Below are 23,105 nucleotides of genomic sequence, written 5' to 3' on the forward strand. Positions count from 1 at the left end.
TTAAAAGCAATAAAACCATTGTGGCAAGTTACTACAGGAGGAACAGTAAGACCAGAGTAAGAATGCATTGAAATTGGAACAGAAAATGGCTACAAAATTCCTTCTATGAAAGAGTCACTTTTCCCTACCCCTCCAATCCTAGAAAAGAAACTCTTGACACTTACAGAAGTGACATATCTTGAATTTATTTAAGGAAACAGCAATACTGTTTATCATGTGCAATTTAATCTACTGAAATTTTTTCAATCAGCAACTGCAACCAAGTTATATGCTTGAGTACAGGATACAGTGTTGCTAAAGTACAAACAACACTGCAATTCCTGTAAATTAATAGAAGATGCTAGGTATCTTCTTCTAACCCCAGCCCTTGCCATGTATTCGCTATACCCTCTGACCTTCCCCTCTCTGGTGTCAAACATTCTGTGCTCAGCAAAGGACTCAATTTCATCCCCTTACGCCCTCACCTCAATCTCTCCGACAAGATGTTAGGTATCTGATTGGAATGTACAGAACACACTCCTGACCCAAGTCATTGTCTGAACATCTTAAGGATCATCCAGAAAGTTAAGACAGACAACGGTTCGGTACAAAGTTGTGTATTCTCATAGCAACCACCATCATGTTTCCAATAAATGCCATGTCTAAGTCATTAAAGTATATAGATAATACTACCAGATGCGATTGCCAGCATAGATCTCTGCCTCTACATTCCATTAATAAAATGAGTCATATTAAAGGGTTGTGGGATATCTTTGTGTAATTTATTCTGCAGGCTCCACAACAATCCAGCTGGAACTTCAATTACTATGGGAATGTCAAGCGAATGTGACAGATCAGCATTTCCCCAGAAACATGTGAAGCAGTGCACTTTAATTAGAAGAACATTGAATGGAAGCATACCCTGAACTGTACGATTATTACCAGGGTGGAGGAACATCTAGAGGTACAGATCAGGAAATGACCATACAAAAGGCAGATAGGACTCTAGCTTTCACATGTAGGGAACTGAATAGAAAGGCAAGGAAGAGACACAGAATTTGTACGAGACAAATGTATGCCATTCTTACATGAAGGATTTTATAGCCATAAAAAGGCTAATGTGAACAGAGAATATTAAGGGAAAGATTTTTTAAATTTTGAAAGGTTTCAGAAGGGTAAATGTTGAAAGGTTGCTTCCAGTGGTTGGTAAATTGTCAACAAGGGGCAGAGATTAAAAATGGTTCGGTGATTAAAGATGGAAGTGAAAATTTTTGCATCGATACAAAGGGCTTTAAGAACATGAAATGCTTTATCATAAAAAGACATAAGAACAAGGAGCAGGAGTAGGCCATTCAGCCCCTCAAGCCTGGTCTGCCATTTAATAAGATCATGGCTGATCTGATAGTAACCTGAAATCTGCATCCTATCTACCCCCGATAACCTATCACCCCCTTGCCTACCAAGAATCTATTCAAGGACTCTGCTTCCACCGCCTTTTCAGGAAGAGAGTTCCAAAGACTGACAACCCTGAGAGAAAAAAATTCGCCTCATCTGTTTTAAATGGGTGACCCCTTATTTTTAAACAGTGACTCCTAGTTCTAGCTTCTCCCACAAGAGGAAACATTCTCTCCACATCCACCCTGTCAAGACCCCTTAGGATTCAAGTCACCTCTTACTCTTCTAAGTTTCAGCAGGTCCAAGCCTAATCTGTCCAATCTTTCCTCATAAGACAACCCACCCATTCCAGGAACAATAACAAAAGCAGCTGGAAAAAACTCAGCAGGTCTGACAGCGTCTGCGGAGAGGAACAGTTAACGGTTTGAGTCTGTATGACTCTTCATTAGAACACAGAATACCCATTCCAGGTATTAGTCTGGTAAACCTTATCTGAACTGCTTCCAACACATTTACATCCTTACTTAAATAAGGTACACAGTAGTCCCACTAGTGCCCTGTGCAACTGAAGCATAATCCCTCTACTTTTGTATTCAATTCTCCTCACAATAAATGATAACATTGTTAGCTTTCCTAATTACTTGCTGTACCTGCATACTAGCCTTTTGTGATTCATGCATTAGGACACCCAGATCCCTCTGTACCTCAGAGCTCTGAAATCTCTCCACACTTAGATAATATGCTTTTCTCTTATTCTTCTTGCCAAAATGGACAATTGCACATTTCCCCACATTAAACTCCATTTGCCAGATCTTTGCCCATTCACAACCTATCTATATCTTTTTGCAGCCTCCTTATGTCCTCTTCACAACTTACTTTCCTACCTTTGTGTCATATGCAAATTTGGCAACCATCCCATCCATTCCGTTATCCAAGTCATTTATATGAATTGTAAACAGTTGAGGTCGCAGCACTGATCCCTGTGGCACATCACTCATTACATCTTGCCAACCTGAAAAAGACCCACTTATGCCTACACACTCTGCTTCCTGTTAGCCAGCTAATCTTCCATCCATGCCAATATCTTACCCCCTGTATCATGTGCTTTTATTTTCCACAATAACCTTTGATGTGGCACTTTATCAAATGCCTTCTTGAAATCTAAGTACAGTACATCCATCATTTCCCCTTTATCCACAACACATGGTTACTTCCCTAAAGAACTCCAATAAGTTGGTTAAACACGATTTCCCTTTCACAAAATCATGCTGACTCTGCCTGATGACCCTGAATTTACCTAATGCCCTGCTATAACTTCTTTAATAATAGCTTCTAACATTTTCACTGCAACAGATTTTAAGCTAACTGGCCCGTAGTTTCCCGCTTTCTGACTCCCTCCCTTTTTGAACAATGGAGCTACATTTGCTATCTTCCAATCTAATGGGACCTTCCCTAAATCTAGGGAGTTTTGGAAAATTATTGAGGCAAAGGTTATAATATAATTTAAAAGGGAATTGGGTACCTATTTGAAAAGGAAGAGCACAAGAGGATACAGAAAGGGCAGAAAAATCATATTACAGTAGACAGCATTAGTTGTCTCCTTCTGCACTGTCATCTTTATCTTTAGTCCATCAGTTAAGGACCTTATTCCTTAGATTAGCTAATGCTAAAAATACACTGATTCTAGTCATTCCCACCTTTCATCTCATTTACAACATTCCTCCTGCTGCATTCTTTCACTGGAATCTATAATCCACACAAGGAATTGAACTTTCGGCTCACAGATACTGAGACAAGGGAGTTCTGTGAGCTGTAGAACACCAAGCTGAAACTTAAAGAGAACTGGGGCCACAAAGTGCTTAGAACGGCCAATTAGGTCATCTAAGGACACAATAAGAAACTAAATAAACAAAGAGCACAATGTACAAGAATAATTACTTCATATGAAAGACTGTTAGTTTTTGGAATATAGTCTATTTATGATAACTCAAAGTTGTTTTTCGCACAAAATAAATTTGAATTATTTAAGTCATCTCAATAAAGAATGTAAATAGCATAGCAAAAGGAGAACTTGCATGCTAAAGATTAACGTAGCAGATCATTTGAATTATGTGCCTTTGAATAAGAGCCCAGTAAATTAGGAGCCCCATTAGAAGCATTTAAAAAAATAATTGAACACATTCCTGTTCCAACAGGTGCAAATAAAGAGAGTTAAAAATGTGTCAGTCAGAGTAGGTACAGAACATCAGCCTTAAAGATAGGAGACTAGTTATCTCTAATTAATCTTCTCTATTCTCCTGGCCAACATTCCTCACTCAAAAAAATACTTCTAAAAATGTCTCAAATTAACCGGTTATTCGCCTTACTCTGCTGTTTGCGGAACATTGCTGGCACAAAATAACTACTGTGCTTGTCTAGGTAACCGTACTTCAATGCAATGTCAAACATAAATTGTGTAAAGCACTTTGAGAGGCATTTTAATATGATAAGACACAATAAGGCAAGTATAATTCCTACCTCTATATCATGTGTGTTTAACATATTTCAGTTGTGGGCTTTATTTCCAGATTGGATCTCATGCTGCAAGTACTGTGGGATCGAAATCCCCTCCAAATGGGAAATTTATAGAATATAAGTTCAAACCCATGGACACGTTTTGACCTCATGATTGGAACTATAAATTTCAAAAAGATAAGCTGCAGTCAACAGTACAGGGCTGGGCAGCAAGGGGTTAATTCGGACATTTGGTGAAAACACAGTGACTCGTTAAAATGGTTTGGAAATTGACTAACGCGATCAAGAAGTCTCATTACCCAATACAATGGCACAAAGGACATATCATCAATACAATACACTCAAGGAATTATCCACAGACAATATTACTGGAACAGTCATTCAAACCCTCATTAACATTGAAAGGTAGGTGCTGTTACTATGCCACCTCAAACAGCAGGAGCTTTGCTCATACAATAAGAACTGATAATATTCATCTGGATACATCTTCCATGTAAAACCCTGTATTGTTTTAATCAGCAGAAGCTGATGACATTTGACTGGACTTTGCGTGGAATCAACTAAATGGACATTGGAACAACAGGAGATATGTTTTGACATGTCTGAGTTAAATTATTATAAAAGGAGAACACATCTGAGCTGCAGTCGGAAGAAGGGTCGAGTTTGGTCACCTTGACTCAGACCTGCAGTCAACACCAGACAGACCAGCCGAGTTGGGGATTGTAAGTTTCAGCCAAATCGTAGTGATATTGGTCCGAAGGTTTTGTGAAGGTTTGGGGCGAAAACTTGGTGTTTTCTGCCAGTACCTTGTAACTTGTTTCAGCGATATCTTGGTATGTATTGGTCTGAGGGTTTTTTTCTTAAGGTTTCAGGACAGGACATGGTGTTTTGCCTCTGTCTGTGCAAATTTTAACCAAGTCGTGGTGACTTTGTGTCGGATAGTGGGATTAGGTTGTTTTAAATTTGGGGCTTTGTACTGTGGGGTTGTGGGTGATTCAATAAAGCAATTGTGAATTATTAGAAGTAACTTGTCTCGCTGGTCATTCTGTTCAAGCCATACACTTGTGAATCTGGTGTCACGAACCTGAGTGTGGGGAGGGTCTCTGAGGGGAAAAAGGGGAACCCCTACAGAACGCTGCTTTCATTTGAAAGCACAATCCATCTAATAGCAGTTCTCATGTAGCCCGAAGCTTACAGCACACTATCATCTCAAACCCTATTCTTCCACAGAGCCAGCAGGCCACATTACAAACATATTAAAATAAAGATTTTATTGTTAGCTGCCTGAAGCAAAATTTCTTGTTTTGCAGCTTAGAATCCCATCACCCTTAGCATTCATTAATTTTCAAAACTTCCAACTTGGCTCAAATCCTTTAGTTATCTGAAAGAAGCCAAGGTTGGCGATTTTATCACAACTGAGCTGAAAGTTGGGGTAACCATAGAACTGGGTTGACATTAAGTGAGTGAATATCCTGGAAGTTGTTCAGAGACACTGAAACATGCATTCCTCATATAATACCTGATTCGTTTGATGTAGAGTATGATACAAGGAACCCTCGGCCAGAGACGTGAGTGCCGCTCATGAACTGAACAGTAGCTTCATTGCTTTCTGTCTCTATAACCTTGTCCCACTGAATTCCAAGTCCACAATATTTACCTGGAAAATCAGCAAAACATTAATCAACTTTTAAAACAAATCATTTGCATTAAATGTCACGGAATAGACAGAAAACAACAGTTTTGGCAGTTACCGTTATAGTGATTACAAATCCAACGTGGAAATTCTTTTTTGTTAGCTTGCACTGATCAAGTCTCTAGTTCAGGCTAAAGAGTTCGCCAAAGGGATCATTCTAAAACACATAAATGCCAGGTATGCAGGACATCATCAACCATCCCATCCTAATTTTTTCCAATCTATTCCTAAAGGAATTGACTTCTTTCTCCATGCCTTTGAGTTGGCATTAGGCAAGTCATCCAAGAAACCATTCTAAAAGTGCAAGCCCTGGCAAAATGTTGGCAGAGCGTTTAATTACAGAGGACATCAAAGGAGAGTCCAATTCAGAGTCTGTTTGAAAGCTACGAACAAGTACTTTTCTAGCAGAGGTCACTAGGCAACAACCAGGATCATAAGCCCCAGCTGATTTTTACCCTTATAGCTTAGGCTAATTGAAGTGCCTTAATTGAGGCAAAGCTGAGATCAACTACTTATCATCGAACATGAATTGTATCAGGACAACAAGGCCTGTACACCTTGGTGCTACACCAGGCTGTGCTTTCACCAAATAATGCATCACCTGAATATTGGGGATCAACTTCTGCACAACACGGGCGAACCAATAATTCCAGAGTTTATTTAACTCATTGCAGTGAACTGGATCACTCATACCTGCTTCACTCAAGGGACAAAACTTGAAATAAACAGCTTCCTTTGAATATCCTCAGTGAAATACTATGGAAATTTTCAAACACTTAACTCTCAATTACAAACAAAGTGCTGGAAAAACTCAGCATATGTGGAGAGAGAAGCCGAGTTAAAGTTTTGTGTTGGTTCCAAAGAAAAGTTATTCAAATCAAAACTTCAACTCTGTTTCTCCCCTCACAAATCTCCACAAAGCAGCCAACTTGATTGCCCTTCCACAAACATTCACTCCCTCCATCACTGACAAACAGTGATAGCAATGTGTATGGTCTACAAAATGCACTGCAGAAACTCACCAAGCCTTCTGAGACAGCACCTTTCAAACCCACGATTACAGACATATAGAAGGCCAAGGGCAGCAGATACATGGAAATACTATCACTTGGAAGTGCTCCTCCAAGCCACTCACCATCCTGACTTGGAAATATATCACTGTTCCTTCACTGTCTCTGAGGCAAAATCCTAGAGCTTCCTCCCTAATAGCACTGTGGGTGTACCTACACCACAGGGACTGCAGCGATTCAAGGCAGCAGCTCACCACCACCTTCTCAAGGACAATTAAGGATGGGCAATAAATGCTGGCCTAACCAGCGATGCCCACATCTCAAATTAATTTTTAAAAAGTTGTTGCCAGATCTGAATTTTTCCAGCACTTTGCTTTTATTTCAGATTCCCAGGATACACAGTATTTTGCTTTTACTCAACTCTCATTCAGCATGTTAGGATCATCCATCACCTATTAGTAAACCAAGTGCTGCAGAATGAGGAAATTATCAGCTTTAGTTCAACCAGATTATGTATACTCTGTTCCTCCTAATTCAAATCTATTTAATTCAAATTACTTTTTAAGCAAAAAAAAAAATGCCTCATGTAGTGTTTGTTTGGAACTGCTTAATTCAAATTAACACAATTTAATGTTGTTGTACAAAATATTATTTAGGATCCATATCCTTATTTAGCTGCAAAGTCTCATCTTATAGTCAATGAAGAATGTATTGACCAAGTGCGCCACCCAGTTCCCAGGAAAACTTTCAACCAGATTTCAGTATGTAAAAGAGGCAGCAAAAAAATCTTAGCAAATAGCCATAAAATATCGACCTAGATTTTGCATTCACCACATTACTCCTTTGAAACCAACAGCAATTTCTGGAGCCTGACCATGTAGTTAAAGGTGGAAATTCAGAATTTGCAGTTAAAAGTGGAAATTCAGAATTTGTTGTTGGTGATTCTATGCTTATCCATACTGTGCGTTGTTGAAGTCCCTGCAGGTTGCAGTTAGAAATCACAGAGCTTTTTACACTGCAGTATCATTATCAAACATACCCCCCACCCCTTTAAAAAGGATACATCTCATTAATGAGGTGTAAAAACAGGTTTTTAATGGCATACTAAGTCATAACTATCGCTGAAGATCCTCTTTGGTCTAAGAAACTAATTTTATGATGGTGTAATGTCAAATTTTTCCATTCTGATAAAAGGTCCAAGTTTTTTTTAGTATAATTTAGTTTTTTTTTTAAGTTAATGATATTTCAGTTTCCAGTGTGCACGTCCCAATCATTTATTTCTCTCTGTAAAATGTAACAAAAGTGATGGATAATCAGAGCACTTTTACTTCTTGGTTTGCTATACATGAGAATTCAATGCGATTGGCTGCTTACCCTGCTCGATGACATTACTGTTGCTGGGCACCTGAGCATCCCCAATTCAAACTAAGATTGGAAAAGAGAAATTCCACACCACAGAGATCACTAGATCTTCGAGGGCAGCTTTTCAAAGGTCAGAAGTGAGCGGCAACCATTTTTAAATAATTGTACAATTGCAATATGCTACGTGTTGATAAAGCATAAAACTAAATGCAAACAAATTATAAACATCATCATCTTCTAAAGTGTTAAAACAAGTTAATGCTATGATCCACTTTCCAACTTAGATTCCTGATAGCGCCCTCATCTACTTTACAGCAGCACTGCAGTGAGCTATTCAATTCTTAATTGAATAAAGGTCTAGGTTGCCTCTATCCTAATGTTGCACATAACGGATAACATCAGTGCTGGAACCAGAAGCTCTGCTTTGTTGTTCAGAAGTTTGATGAGGCAAGCTTCCTGCATGTAATGCACACATGATAAATACCATTCAGGATTCACAGGAATGTGGCACAGGATTCCCGCATTTTTCAAAGGAACCCTGGGAAGCTCAGTATTTAATTCATACGCCATTGGGCAAGCATTTTATAAAGGAGCAAAGGTGAGGGGCATATGATAATCCAGTCATCCATGTTAATGTTTCCTCTTAAAGTAATTGACTTATACCGAAGACTGGCATATAATTAATCAGTTATACTGCATAGTTTGTGCCAAGGAAAACTCCATGGAGTGCAAACTAAGCATTGCAATTTGGATGTAAAGTCACTCAAAGCATACTTAGGTTGCCTCCAGGAGGTCGGATAATAGCCAACCATTGTTTTGCATGGTTTTCATGGTTTTGCAACTCTTGGCTAACATTCCACTCAGTTGACATTCATTTCAACATTCTACAGTTACATTACCTCTATCACCAAGCTAGGCCAAGTCCTTTGAAAATCCCAGTTGTAGATTCCTGCTTTTTTTTTTACCACGGTTAGTGCTCTAGTCTACCCTAGTATGTGTAGGGACAGGGAGGAGAAATAAAGATTACCACAGCAACTAGATCAAGGTAACTTGCACCCTGAACTCACAGTCTATCATTGTCTTCTCCCTAACTAAAAATCAAGAGTATTACATATGGAAGAAAGAGTATAGCATCTTTGTTATTAGGGTACTATTAGGGTAGAGATAATTATGAAATTTTTACTGTATACATGCTTAATGCACTCTCCCAAATTCCTTTATCAGCTATCTTGACAATGATATTCATCCATTTTTTTATATGTATAGTTAGCTCCTCCATTAAAACAGAATTGGAGGATTTAATGCGAGTTCACATCTATAAGGATAATCTTGCTCCCAATAACTTCTATCCTTCTAAAACTTTCACTGCTTTGATGAATTAGTCCCAATTAGAGTGAAACTGTTCATACTTTCTAATCAAGTAGCTGTTAAATAAGCGGTCAATACTCAGTACACTCCAGATACTCAATTATTCTTAGATTACTTGACAATTAATATAAATGGTGCTTTACTTACCAATTTCACTCCGGCCTGGGCCAATTCCATTATACAGTCGTAAGTAACTCAAATGACAAGAGGTAGAGTCTTCAATATCAAAGTCCCCAAATTTAAAAATAATCCTCTGACTGGGCTGCACCCGTATCTCCCACTCACAAACGGTGTTATTGGGATAAGTTTGGGGATAATTTATTGATGCAAAAGTTCCACTCTCCGGGCCAAGAACAGTATGTCCACAACCATCACCTGAAAAGAATAATAAATATTTTTTTAAAGTTGTAATACGCGAATTACAAATTGTAGAAAATTGCCTAACAATACAATATAAGCTTTGCAGAAATATTTTGAGACCTTTCGGAATTGGAGTATACTAAACAGAGTGCCATGACTGCACCTCAGCCTCACTGAGAACCCTTGGGTCAGCACTGTACAGTAAAGAAAACCCAATGACTGCTCTGTAGCCTTGAACTGTGCAGAACGTATTTATCAGTCTTTGCTCAGTGATAGCACTCTTGCCTGCAAGTCGGAAACATGTAGGTTCAAGCCTCACTCCAGAGACTTGAGTACAGGATGCGGGCTGATACTTCGGTGCAGTCCGAAGGGAGTGCTGCACTACTGGAGGCGCAGTATTTGGATGAGACATTAAACTGAGGCCCTCTCAGTTGGATGTAAAAAAGTGCCACGCCTGAGTAACAGCAGGAGACGTCTCCCAGTGTCTTGCATAACATTTAACCATCAACAAAAATCAGAGAAACGGATTGTGTGCTAATTTCTCATTGTTCCCTGTTAACTATTTCTGGTTCCAATTCTGCTATTATGAATGTGGTTTTTACCCATTAAACCATTGCTTTTTGCTGGTCTGTTAATGGTGGCTGTTTCCCGTCTTTCCACAGAGCCCTGCGCTTCCACACCATTTCTACCCGGTGCCTCTCTCCCTACATGGAGAATGGTGGCATTTTGTGCTCCCTTGATCTCTACTGAGTCCCTGACTGTGCTTTCCATTGAGAGCGCCAACTCCAGTGCTTTGCTGAAATCCAAATTTGTCTCTGACAGCAACCTTTTTTTGAATGGTGTCTTTGTTAATCCCACACACTAATCGGTCTCTTAACATGTCATTAATCAATGTCCCGAACTCAGTGCTCTGTCAGTTGTTTTAAGGCTGCTACATAGCAAGCGGTTATCTCTCCAGGAGCGCGACACCTCGAATTGAATTTAAAATGCTGCGTTGTTACCAAGGGTTTTGGTTGGAAGTGGCCTTTCACTAGATTCACCAACTCATCAAAGCTCTTGGAATCTGGGGAGCTGAGTGCCGATAAAGTACAAATTAGGCAATATGTTTTACTGCCACATGTCAACAAGAGGATCGCTCGCCTCTTCTCCTCCCCCAGTGTGTCCTTGGCGAAAAAGAAAAACGCGTGGCATTCAATATAATGTGACCAGTCATCGGTGGTCTGATCAAACGGTTTGATGCGACCAAATTGTGGCATATGGAGGGCGATGACTTTGACGACTACGGTGAGGGTTTAGTAATGTAATATACTTACAATTGGCCTGCAGGACACAGCCAATTCAGTACAGTTGAGTCTTTGGGGCTTTCCTTGGAGTTGTTGATTGGTCATGTTAGCCTTGTTGCCAGTTATGTTTTACTATGGGTTGCCTTGCTTGTGAACCAGTTGCATGCTTATCTGTTGGCAGGCGGGTTGATTACAATATACTGCAGATGCAGAGACCAATATGAAATGAAACATATACTATTTACTTACAAAAACAACAGAGCACTAACATGATGTGTGCTTCTCCAGCCAGAACCTACTCTAGACTATCCTTAACATGGTAGCCCACGCTACGCAGCTATTGGGTCTTAAAGTCACTTGGTCAATCTGATCACAGTCTCTTAAAGGTGTATTACACTGCAGATTACCACAGATATATTAAGAATTTACCTTCTCTACCTAGTCACAGATGCAGAAGATGCCCTTCAGCCCATCGAGTCTGCATGTGAGAAACACCTGACCTACCTACCTAATTCCATTTACCAGCACTTGGCCCATAGCCTCGAATGTTATGATGTGCCAAGTGCTCATTCAGCTACTTTTTAAAGGATGTGAGGCAACCCGCCTCCACCACCCTCCCAGGCAGTGCATTCCAGACCGTCACCACCCTCTGGGTAAAAAAGTTTTTCCTTACATCCCCCCTAAACTTCCTGCCCCTCAACTTGAACTTATGCCCCCTTGTGCCTGACCCTTCAACTAAGGGGAACAGCTATTCACCCTGTCCATGCCCCTCATAATCTTGTACACCTCAATCAGGTTGCCCCTCAGTCTTCTCTGCTCCAATGAAAACAACCCAAGTCTATCCAACCTCTCTTGTTAACTTAAATGTTTCATCCCAGGCAACATACTGGTGAATCTCCTCTGCACCCCCTCCAGTGCAATTACATCCTTCCTATAAAGTGGTGACCAGAACTGCACATAGTACTCCAGCTGTGGCCTCACTAACATTCTATACTACTCCAACATGACCTCCCTACTTTTGTAATCTATGCCTCGATTGATAAAGGCAAGTGTCCCATATGCCTTTTTCACCACCCCACTAACATGGCTCTCCGCCTTCAGAGATTTATGGACACACACGCCAAGGTCCCTTTGTTCCTCAGAATTTCCTAGTGTCATGTTGTTCATTGAATACTTCCTTGTCAAATTACTCCTTCCAATGTGTATCACCTCACACTTTTCAGGGTTAAGTTCCATCTGCCACTTATCTACCTATTTGACCATCCCGTCTATATCTTCCTGTAGCCCAAGACACTCAACCTCACTGTTAACCACCCGGCCAATCTAATATTGTAACTTTATTGAATTCACCAACGTGAGTGCTGATCCCGTTGTTCACAAACATCAGTTCAAATGACACTGAGGTGAGGTGAGAATCACTGCCCTTAACATCAAGACCGCTTTTGACAGAGTATGGCATCAATGAGCACAAGCAAAATTGCAGTCAATGGGAATCAGGGGGAAAACTCTCCGCTGGTTGGAGTCATGCCTAGAACAAAGGAAGATGGTTGTGGTTGTTGGAGGCCAATTATCTCAGTCCAATGACATCACTACTGGAGTTCCTCAGGTTAATGTCCTAGGCCCAAATACCTTCAGCTGCTTCATCAATGACCTTTCTTTTATCATAAGGTCAGATGTGGGGATGTTTGATGAAGTTTACACAGTGTTCACGGTTTGCCATTCCTCAGAAATTTTTGTCCACGTGCAGCAAGACATTGCCAATATTTCGGCTTGGACTGATAAATGGCAAATAACATGCTTGTCACATGAGTGCCAAGCAATGATCATCTCCAACAAGAGAGAATCTAACCATCTCCCCTTGACATTGAACAGCATTCCTGTCGCTGAATCCCCCACCATCAACATCCTGGGAGTCACAACTGACCAGAAATTTACCAGGACCAGCCATATAAATACTGTGGCCACAAGAGCAGGTCAGAGGCTGGGAATTCTGCAGCAAATAACTCACCTCCTGAATCCCCAAAGCCTGCCCACCATCACAAAGCACAAGTAAAGCATGTGATGGAAAACGCTCTACTTGCCTGGACGAGTGCAGCTTCATCAACACTCAAGATGTTTGACACTATTCACAACAAAGCGGCCCACTTGATTGCCACCTCATTTAGCAATTTAAACATTCACTCCCTCCACCATTGGTGTACAGTGGCAGTCGTGTGTACCATCTACAAGATGCACTGCAGCAACTCGCCAAGCCTCCTTCGACATCACTTTCCAAATATGCGATCTCTACGACCTAGAACGACAAGCGCAAGAGACCCATGGAACACCACCATCTAAAAATTCCTCCCAAGCCACTTGCCATCCTGACTTGGAAATATATTGTCATTCCTTCTCTGTCGCTGGATCAACATCCTGGAACTCCCTCCCTAACAGCGCTGTTGGTGTACCTAAATATGATGGACTGCAATGGTTCAAGATGGTAGCTCACCACAAGCATGTTCTCAAGGGCAGTTAGGGGTGGGTAACAATTGTTGGACTTGTCAATGGTGCAGACACCCCATGAAAGAATAAAAACTCTCTTATAACAGACTGAGAGACTAACAGTATTAAGGTAACAGCAACTGACCTCTCAATTTTGTGAAATGTGAACAAAATGCAGCTTAAAGCTTTTAAAACAAGGACAGTAAGGGCATGCACATAGACCATGTCTACAACCAGGTAGCAAAGCAATACAAAAAACATAAAACACGGATGATAAGTTAAAGATGGATTATTGTGATACTGTTGGCGGCGTGGGGGGGGGCTTGTCTCTCTATTTGTGCAGGATACACATATCACTAATTATGCTGTATACATCACAAAGTATTCTTCCTGAATGGAGTAATACAGCCAGCCTACAACAGTCATATGTGATGTGGCTCCATTAGGGCCCAAACAATCAGAGCAAGAGATAGCATTTTACTGTCATTAAAGTGCACCTAGCACAAATTTCAGTCTGCTTTCCCTCAATAAAGCCAACTGCTTACTGGTGGGAAACCAGCTCACTTCAGGATGGGATCAATGGCAGTTCTTCCCTAAGTTCCTGGTTTACACGTGGGAATAGAAAGGACCTGAACACACCTTTGGGTAGCTGCATGCAAGAAAATGTAAAACATTTGCATCTATGGTTAAGAGCAGGACCTCACTACGAGCAAAAGAAAAGTTAGCTGTATCACCATGCGAGAGATATCTGGGGACTGGAGAAAGCAGGTATTATACCTTTTTTTAAAAAAAATGTAACAGAAGTGACAGACACCAGTGAGTTTGCCTTTTAGGGTAGGTTTGGCTATGAAAACCTTTCTAAGGGTATATCATGGTTGGAAATAAAATTATAAGATAGCCAATATGGGTTCTTGATCACGGGGGTCTTGTTAATTGAATGGATTGGTTTTCTTTGAGGGTGTAACAAAGGAACTCGATGGAGATAAGGTAATAGATGTGTTGTACTTGGATTAAGCAAGTTCTTGGAATCATAGGACAGAATTTAGCCCTCGATGGGAGGGCGGGCGGGCAGCCAAACTCCGCTGCCAAAACGGGCCCCGCCACCATTTTGAGTGGGCAGGCTGCCCGACGGGAAGCGCTATGCACTTCCTAGGCCAGGGTGTGGGGGGATTCCCCAAATGTCAAAGTGCGCTCTTTCACGCACTGCTCCCTGAAACTAAGTGCTGTCTCAGGGAGAGCGCTGAAAGTTTAATAAACATAAAAAATAGCAAATTAAAAAAATTAACATGTCCCCCTCGTGTGACAATGTCACACGAGATGGGACATGTTAATAAATATTACATAAAGTTTATTAAAGTTCTTAAAAACAGACATGAAACCTTATCCCGCCAGTGGATGAGGTTTCACGTATTATCAGAAGCCCGCTGGGGTTCCTGGCCTGCCCGCCAGCCTTAAAGTTGGACGGGCAGGTCCTTTAATTGGGTTAATTATCCTGTCAATGGCCTCAATTAGCCATTGACAGGTCGGCGGGCCCTGCCCCCAACTCGCCGATGGAAAAATTCTAGTCATAGAATCGTAGAGTGATTACAGCCACAGAAGGGGGTCATTTAGCTCATCATGCTGGTTCTTTGCAAGAGCAGCTCAACTGGTCCCACTTCCCAGCCCTTTTGCCATAGCCTTGCAATTTTTTTTCTCTTCAGATAATTATCCAATTACCTTTTGAAAGTCACAGTTGACCCTGCCTCCACCACGCTCTCAGACAATGCATTCCGGATCCTAACCACACGCTGCAAAAAAAAACTTTCCTACATGTCGCCTTTGGTTCTTTTGCCAATCACATCAAATCACAATCCTCTAGTTCTCAACCCTTCTGCCAATGGGAACATTTTCTTTCTATCCACTCTGTCAGACCTCTCAGGATTTTGAACACCTCTATCAAATCTCTTCTCAACATTCGCTTCTCCAAGGAACCAACACCAGCTTCTCCAACCTATCCACACAACTGAAGTCCCTCATTCCTGGAAACATTCTCGTAAATCTTTCCTGCCCCCTCTTTCATGCCTTCACATTCTTTCTGCAGTGTTCTGACAGTAAATTCAAGCTATTGTAACAATGCTTAGTGGAAGTGAGTAAAGCAAGTCAAATATTGAGATGTATTAAAAGATTAATTTTGAGCCAAAAATGCAAAGTAACCTTGCAGTTTATAAATTACCAATGCAGCCTTACTTAGAATACCATGCACAGTTCTGGTTGTTACAGTACAAAAGGGCCATTGCAGCTATTGAAAGAATATAGAAGCAAGCAAATAAAATGATTGGGGTGATGGAAGGATTGGATTATGAGGGGCAATTATGTTTAGAGGTGATATAATTGCTGCTTTTAGGATTCTACAGGGACTGGATAAGGTAGGCTATGGCAAGTTATTTCACATTGACCAGAACTATAGAATTAAAGGACACGGCCTGTGCCTGAAGGGAAGTAAATTCAAAGCTAATCTGCGGAAATAATATTTCAGTGAGCAAGTAATCAATCTGTGGAGCAGACACCCTAGAGAGACAGTGAAAGCAGTTAGTATTGATTCATTCAAACGAAAATTAGGTAGATTTAGTCTCTTTGCCTAAGAAAGGATATACTTATCTCAGAGGGGGTTCAAAGAATGATTCCTGGGATGGCGGATTAGCCTTCGTGGAAAAATTGGAGAGGGTTGACTCTGCCTATATTCCCTTGAGTTTAGAAGAATGAGAGGTGATCTCATTGAGCTCAAATTTTAAGGGGCTCTGGGATGCTGGGAGGATAATTCCCGTGGCTGGGGAATACAGAACTAAGGGTCACAGTCTCAGAATTAGGGGTCAGCCATTTAGGAAGGAGATGAGGAGAAATGTCTTCATTCAAAGGGTTGTGAACATTTGGAATTCACAGAAAGATCTGTGAATGCTCAGTCATTGAGGAAAATTAAAACAGAGATTGACAGATTTTTGGATGCTAAGAAAATCAAAGGGTATGAGAACAGTGCAGAGAGGTGCAGCTGAGGTAGATCAGCCCTGATGTTACTGAACAGCGACGCAGGCTTGAGGGGCTGAATGGCCTACTCCTGCTCTTAATATTCTTTCAAAAAAATAATATTTTGGGATATATTACACGAGTAATTTGAGGCATGGCTAACTGTAGCATGCTTGCGAGGAATAGGTGACTCCTTTGGTTCCCAGAAACCTTTGCCATTGTGGTTTTCCTCACATCATGTCTAGCTCTGTTGTAGACAGACAATTAGAGAGACCAATTCCTGTAATTATTTATTTACTCCATTATTATTGTATCATACAATAACCAGGATGATAGAAAGAAAACAAGATGGCCCTTGGTCTTATTTCCATTTAGCAATTCCTACTTTGCAATGGGAAAAATTCAGGTCATCTAAAAACCCTGATGCTGCTGTTGAAACCTCAGGATATGCAAATCCAACAGTGAGTCTACAGTTTTAGCGATTTACCTTACTGTCTTTTGTAAGATCGCTGGCCAAACAATTCAATGGAATCACATTTTTATTGAATGACAGATGAACCCACAAATAATTATTTACTGCTAACTGTATTATTTACAACTTTGCAGTTGAAATTTTGGCACTGACAATGCTAGTTTTCAGCAGGTATAAAAGTGCTGAATTTTTCCGGAAAGAACAGTGTTTTCTCAAGCAGTGGCTATTCTGTGACTGGGTCTGAGGGTAACTGAATAATATGCCTGATCCCATGAGTTGAGGACAGTTGCCCCTTCAGAGAACACGATAGTCACAGTGTATCCCTTTCATTTTAGTAAAGAGCAATACATTTAATAAAAATATCATGAGCCCTTCACCAAGTTGTTTGTGGCTGTGTGCAATAGTTTAATGGTACTTTCATACTTAATAAGACATTTCATACTGATGACTTTAATATGATGATGTTGCTGGGTGTCCTCCAGCTGGAATGAAGCTTAAGGCAGATATTTATTCCTCCCAAAATTCCTAACCTGAACCATATGAGTCAAAGGGATAAACATGTGTTTAACCAGAAGCAAAAGCCTGATTGTCATTTAGGAACAGTACAAGGCAAGAGGGTGTGCTGTCCACGCTCTGCACAGTGGGGATAAGGGGACACTAATTAAACATTAAAAGAAAAAAATATAAGAAGGAACAATTATGAAGTAATTGAAAAATAGAAAATTGTAAAGGGCATAAAACAGACAGCCAGTTTGCTATTTCCCATTTATGACCAGTGATAAGCCAACAACAATTAAATTTATATATTGCCTTTAACATAGTAAAATGTCCTAAGGTGATTCACAGGAGAAAATACCAAATTAAATTGGACACCAAGCTACATAAAGACACATCAGGCCAGGTGAACGAAGGCTAGGCCAAAGACATAGATTTTGAAGTGTGGCTTGAAGGAGAAGAGAGAGAGAGAGACAGAGTAATTTAGAGAGGGAATTCCACAGCTTAGTGCCAAACAGCTGGAAGTATGGCTGCTAATGATGGAGTGATGGAAATCAGGATTGTACAAGATGTCACAATTGGAGAAGTGCAAAGATCTCAGTTGTAAGGCTGGCTGAGGTTACTGCTAAAGCTGGGCAAGGTTATGGGGGTACTTGAGCACAAAGGTGAGAATTTTAAAACTAAAGTATGCCAGTCAATAGATGTAAGGGAGCACATGGGTGATGAGTAAACAGCAGGGAAAGGGCAGCAGAGTTTTGTAATGGGTGCACGTTCGCAGAGGGTAAAACGTGGCAGGCCAGCCAGGAGAGCAATGGAATAGTCAGATCTGGAGATAACAAAGGCAAGGGTGAGTGTTTCAGCTGCAGATCACTACATCCCCTCCCCCGCCCCACCACTTCAGTTGGCAATCTGTCAAAAATGGGCCCAGCAAATATGCTTTAACTTTTATCAGCTGTTGCTCTGGGCTCTACAAAAACAAGCAGGATTATTGCTGCATAGGTTGCTTCTCTTCTCCCTCTACAGGCCTATCTTTTTACTAAGAAAGTAGTAATCCGGGCTTCTTTTTTAGCCACAATGCAGTCTGGTCCGGAAGCTGACTGGGCTGTTCAATAATGTCCTGCAGGCTGCCCTGGGCACTCATTTTCTGCCCACAGCCCTCTAGCCCAATGCTGTCACAGATAAATTCTCAAAATGGGCCAGTCCCAATAGGGAGCCTATTAGGCTGCTTTGGTCCAGGCAAAACCCATCCAAAGACAAAATCTACCTCTCCATCTATCGGAATCAAAATTCACCAAAAGTAAAAAGAGCACAGGAAACAAATCAGTTATGTGAAGTTAGTAAAGTTTTGGAATACTCATCAAAACCCTGCTCTAAAGTTGCACTGATGTTATAAAAGTGACTGTAACAGAAGGACAGTAAGACTTTGACTACTTCAAACATTCCTGCTTTATATCTATTCCCCACTGCTTAACATATGTATTAGTAATAAATACATGATGGAACTGCAGGATATTAATTCATTCATGCTTTCCTCCAAATAAACAACATACTGGAATTTGTCACCTAGGGCAGTTTTTAGTCTCCTGAGAAAGTCCCCGAGAGATTTTAACCTCAAAGCTATTAGATCCTAGTCAGTTTATAACACAGAACTCCATAATCCCAGATATCCATTCATTGCAATACAGAGTATATTATTAACCAGCACCCTATGAAGGCAGTTATATTAAAATCTTTATTAATTATAATGTATTTGATGGGGATGAGATACCCAATGTACCAGGTATTAAAATCTACATGGCTTTAATCTCTTCTGCCATTGCTTTCAGTGTTTAGCTCCTACTTGAACATATGCCACAGGATTGTCACCCAATTTATGAGAGAAGACTCACAGGGCTGTCCTTTTGCACCTAAAATTTTCCACATTAAACTGATCCTAGCCTGGGTCCTAAACAGGGACTAGGTCCTAGAACAAAAATCACCATGATGAGATAAAGCAGTGATATAGCTGAAGAACGATAGTGCCATCTTTAGTCATTTCCAAATCAAATCTAATATTTTGGCATTTAAACTTGTATTAGGCTCGCAAGACAAGTACTGGTATAATGTTTCTTATTTTATTGACTGAAATTTATATCATTTCACAGAAGTGATTTTAGTGCACACAGCTAATCTATCAATTTCCATATCCAGTGGTCCAGTGACAGTTCACAAATAACTGAGTGGAGGAGGTGTTCAAGCCAAAGAGTCTAACAGAGTTGTATGCTCAAGTCCCCACACCAAACTACAACAGAAATCATACATGGGCTTAATTAACAAAAAAAAATTTCCACAAAATAAATAAGAATAATCTACTAGACTCGATGCATTACTATCGCAAACATGATACCTGGGCCCTTCCATGAAACAAACCCAGCAACACGTGTGTCATGCTCAACACACATTCGATTTTATCCAACATAACTTATTTGTGGTACAAGTATATTAAGTATTTGGGTGCGGCAATGCTTATGAAAAGGACTACGTTCAAAGCAAGAGTCTATTATTAATAGTACAATGCAGCTGTCATGATCAAAATGAAGGTGCTGACAATGCAGCCTCTCTGAGGTTGGTGACAACAAAAGAAACATTTCTATTCATTTCTGGCTACATTTTGCTGCTTCTGGAGGCTGAGAACTAAACCACTTCCAACAGGTGGTGCCCTCTGTCCCAAGGAACAGCCATGGTGTCTCAATTATGTTACAGCTTTGTCTCCAAAAGCAGCGCTATCTCCAAATATAATACTGTAAAAATAAACAAGGAATCAGACTGTTGAACTGCATTCCAACAGCCGATGCAATGGTGAGCAGCAAGAAATTTGTCAGTCCAAACCAATTCTTGCAACAAAGCCACCTATAAATCCCAGTCAGTGATTTGAGGAGTTACGGGGATTGGAAGCTCTGATACATGATGTTACAGTTTGCACGTCTGTCCTGCACAGGATAATCAACATGGAGGCAGCTACATATCAAATTTGGAAGCCCAACAAAAATTATTTTGCATTGTTCGAGTTGGATTTGCTTTCCATAACTGCATTTCCTAGGCCTCCAACTATTTGTGAACTACAAAAAATGGATGGACATTAGCACTTCTACCAAGCTAAGTTTCACTGGTATAATAGAACTGTCTATGAAAGCTTTAATAATGGTGCCCCCTCTCTCCACCAACATACCCAACAACTTGCCAATACAAAAGCAACAAAAACGGAAAATGCTGGAAAAACTCAGCATCTGTGGAGAGAAAAACAAGAGTTAATGTTTTGAGTCCGTATGACTCTTCTTCTGAGCTAAAGAGAAGTAAAAATGTGAAGAAATTTATACTGTTTTGGGGAGGGAGCAGGTAGAGCTGGATAGAAGGCCAGCAATAGGTGGGGACAAAGGAGAGATTGACAAAGATGTCATGAACAAAAGGACAAAGGGGTGTTAATGGTAGAGGTACAGGCTAAAGGAGGTGCTGATGGTGGCATCAGGGTAAGAAAGCAGAATAGCAGGACAATGGTAAGCACTCTGGAAAGAACAACATGAACAAGTGACAGAAGACCCTTATGGGGGTGGGGTGGGGTGGGGGGAGGGGACGGTGGTGGGAAAAAAGACTGGAAATAGGATAAAAGGTAGGGATAAAACAATGAATAAATGAATAAAAATGAAATAAAAATAAAAATAAGTGGATGAAAAATATAAATGAATATTGAAAAAAGGGATAAAAAAAGTGAGGATAGAGTTCATGGTCTGATGTTGTTGAACTCAATGTTAAGCCCAGAAGCTGTAAAGCGCCTATTCGGAAGATCAGGTGCTGTCCCTCCAGTTTGTGTTGTGCTTCACTGGAACACTGCAGCAGGCCAAAGACGGACATGTGGATAGGACAGCAGGATAGTGTGTTGAAATGGCAAGCAACAGGAAGGCCCGGGTCATGCTTCCAGACAGACCGAAGGTGTTCCACAAAGCGGTCAACCAGTCGGCATTTGGTCTCTCCAATGTAGAGGAGACAGCATTGGGAGCAGTGAATGCAGTAAACCAAATTGAAGGAGGTGCAAGTGAAGCGTTGCTTCACCTGAAAGGAGTGTTTGGGGCCTTGGGCAGTGAGGAGGGAGGTAATGCTCACATGTTCATGCTATTCTTTCCAGAGTGCTTACCCTTGTCCTGCTATAATCACTTTCTGCTTTCTGACCTTAATGCCACCATCAGCACCTCCTTTAGCCAGTACCACTACCATTAACACCCCTTTTGTCCTTTTGTTCATGACATCTTTGTGCTCCTTTGCCCCCACCTTTTGCTGGCCTTCTATCCAGCTTCACCTGCTCCACGCCCCCTTAAACAGTCTAAATTTCATCGCATTTTTACTTCTCTTTAGCTCTGAAGAACAGTCATACGGACTTGAAACTTTAACTCTTGTTTTTCTCTCCACAGATGCTGTTAGACCTGCTGAGTTTTTCCAGCATTTTCTGTTTTTGTTTCAGATTTCCAGCATCCTCAGTATTTTGTTTTTACAATACAAAAGCAAGTTATTGTAGATGTTGGAAATCTGAAATAGAAACAGAAATTGCTGGAAATTTTCTGTTTCTTTTATAATTTGCCAACTATCCTGGTTCTGAAGTCAATGAAACGTGCAAAGTCCAGACCATTTCTATAAGTGAATTAATGTACTTCATAAGCTGCAAAGTGCTTTGGGGTATTCTGAAGACATGCAAGGCACTATATAAATGCAAGCCTTTTTTTTAAATCTTAAACTGATTCCATGATAACAAAATAAAAAACCATGAAAAGCAAAAGCACATTTCCTGAGCAGCAACCGTAGGCCATCATAACCTTTAGTGATCCCGGGTCTTCCTCCTGTACATTAACATGAACATATTTTCACCTCAGTGTTCTGTGAAGATGTCATTTTAATAGCACTGGACAGTTCTGCAAAACATCAATGTCATTTCTCCTTAATTAAATATATCTTACAACCTCTTAGCTGAACGGTGAATAGAATTACACAAAAAGTAGTGTGAGCTACACCGGCTTAAAAAAAATCAAGCTAAGCTCGCAACCAAACAAAAAGCCCCGAATCTAGAAAAGCATACTGTTTAAGAAATATATTATATAATATATAAGCTGTTTCTAAAGAAAAGTATTTTTTGCCTTTTTAGACTGTATTTGAATTTGCTTTAAAAATCAGTGCTTTCCTATGAAAGGTTTGCAAGAGAAAATACATCAAGCTGTTTTATAAAGTTCTGAGCATTTAAATATGTAAGAAATAAAACATCAAAAAGCTTGAGGCATCTGTGCACGATTACATTTTAATGTTTTTGCTTTTGTTTAAAAAAAAGAGGCCGTAATAAATGGGAGCATTGCAACCAGAGTAGATGAAAAGTGAATACCTGGCATAGCACATTCCTTGCCTTTTAATAAAGCTCCACAAAGCAATGCTCCCTCTATCCACTAGCAAACTTTTCTGTTTAATAGCAAATTAAGTTTAAGAATTAAGGTAAATGTACTTTATAGTTAAAAGAAAAAGAGCGAAATGGTGACGAGTTCCATAACAGCTGTTGTATAAGCTCTTGCTTAGCTGTTCAGTTGTGTTACTCAAACCAGCTCACTATTCCAAAATCGTCCTGAAATGCAAAGATAACCCCCAGCTTCTTTTCTCTACTATAGACCGTTTTTTAAAGCCCC

At 40.4% G+C, this 23,105-nt stretch overlaps 1 protein-coding gene across 1 annotated transcript in view; it reads right to left on the reverse strand.

The window, feature by feature from the left end:
* Positions 1 to 23,105, reverse strand: part of dcbld2 (discoidin, CUB and LCCL domain containing 2) — a 120,682-nt gene that overhangs the window by 86,923 nt on the left and 10,654 nt on the right. The window contains exons 2-3 of the mRNA XM_041211757.1: positions 9,469 to 9,696; positions 5,408 to 5,545 (exon numbers count right to left, since the gene is read on the reverse strand). Coding sequence (XP_041067691.1) covers positions 5,408 to 5,545; positions 9,469 to 9,696 — 366 coding nt within the window. The remainder of the gene's footprint in view (positions 1 to 5,407; positions 5,546 to 9,468; positions 9,697 to 23,105) is intronic.

Source organism: Carcharodon carcharias, chromosome 18 (assembly GCF_017639515.1).
Source record: "Carcharodon carcharias isolate sCarCar2 chromosome 18, sCarCar2.pri, whole genome shotgun sequence".
In the NCBI taxonomy this organism is placed as follows: Eukaryota; Metazoa; Chordata; class Chondrichthyes; order Lamniformes; family Lamnidae; genus Carcharodon; species Carcharodon carcharias.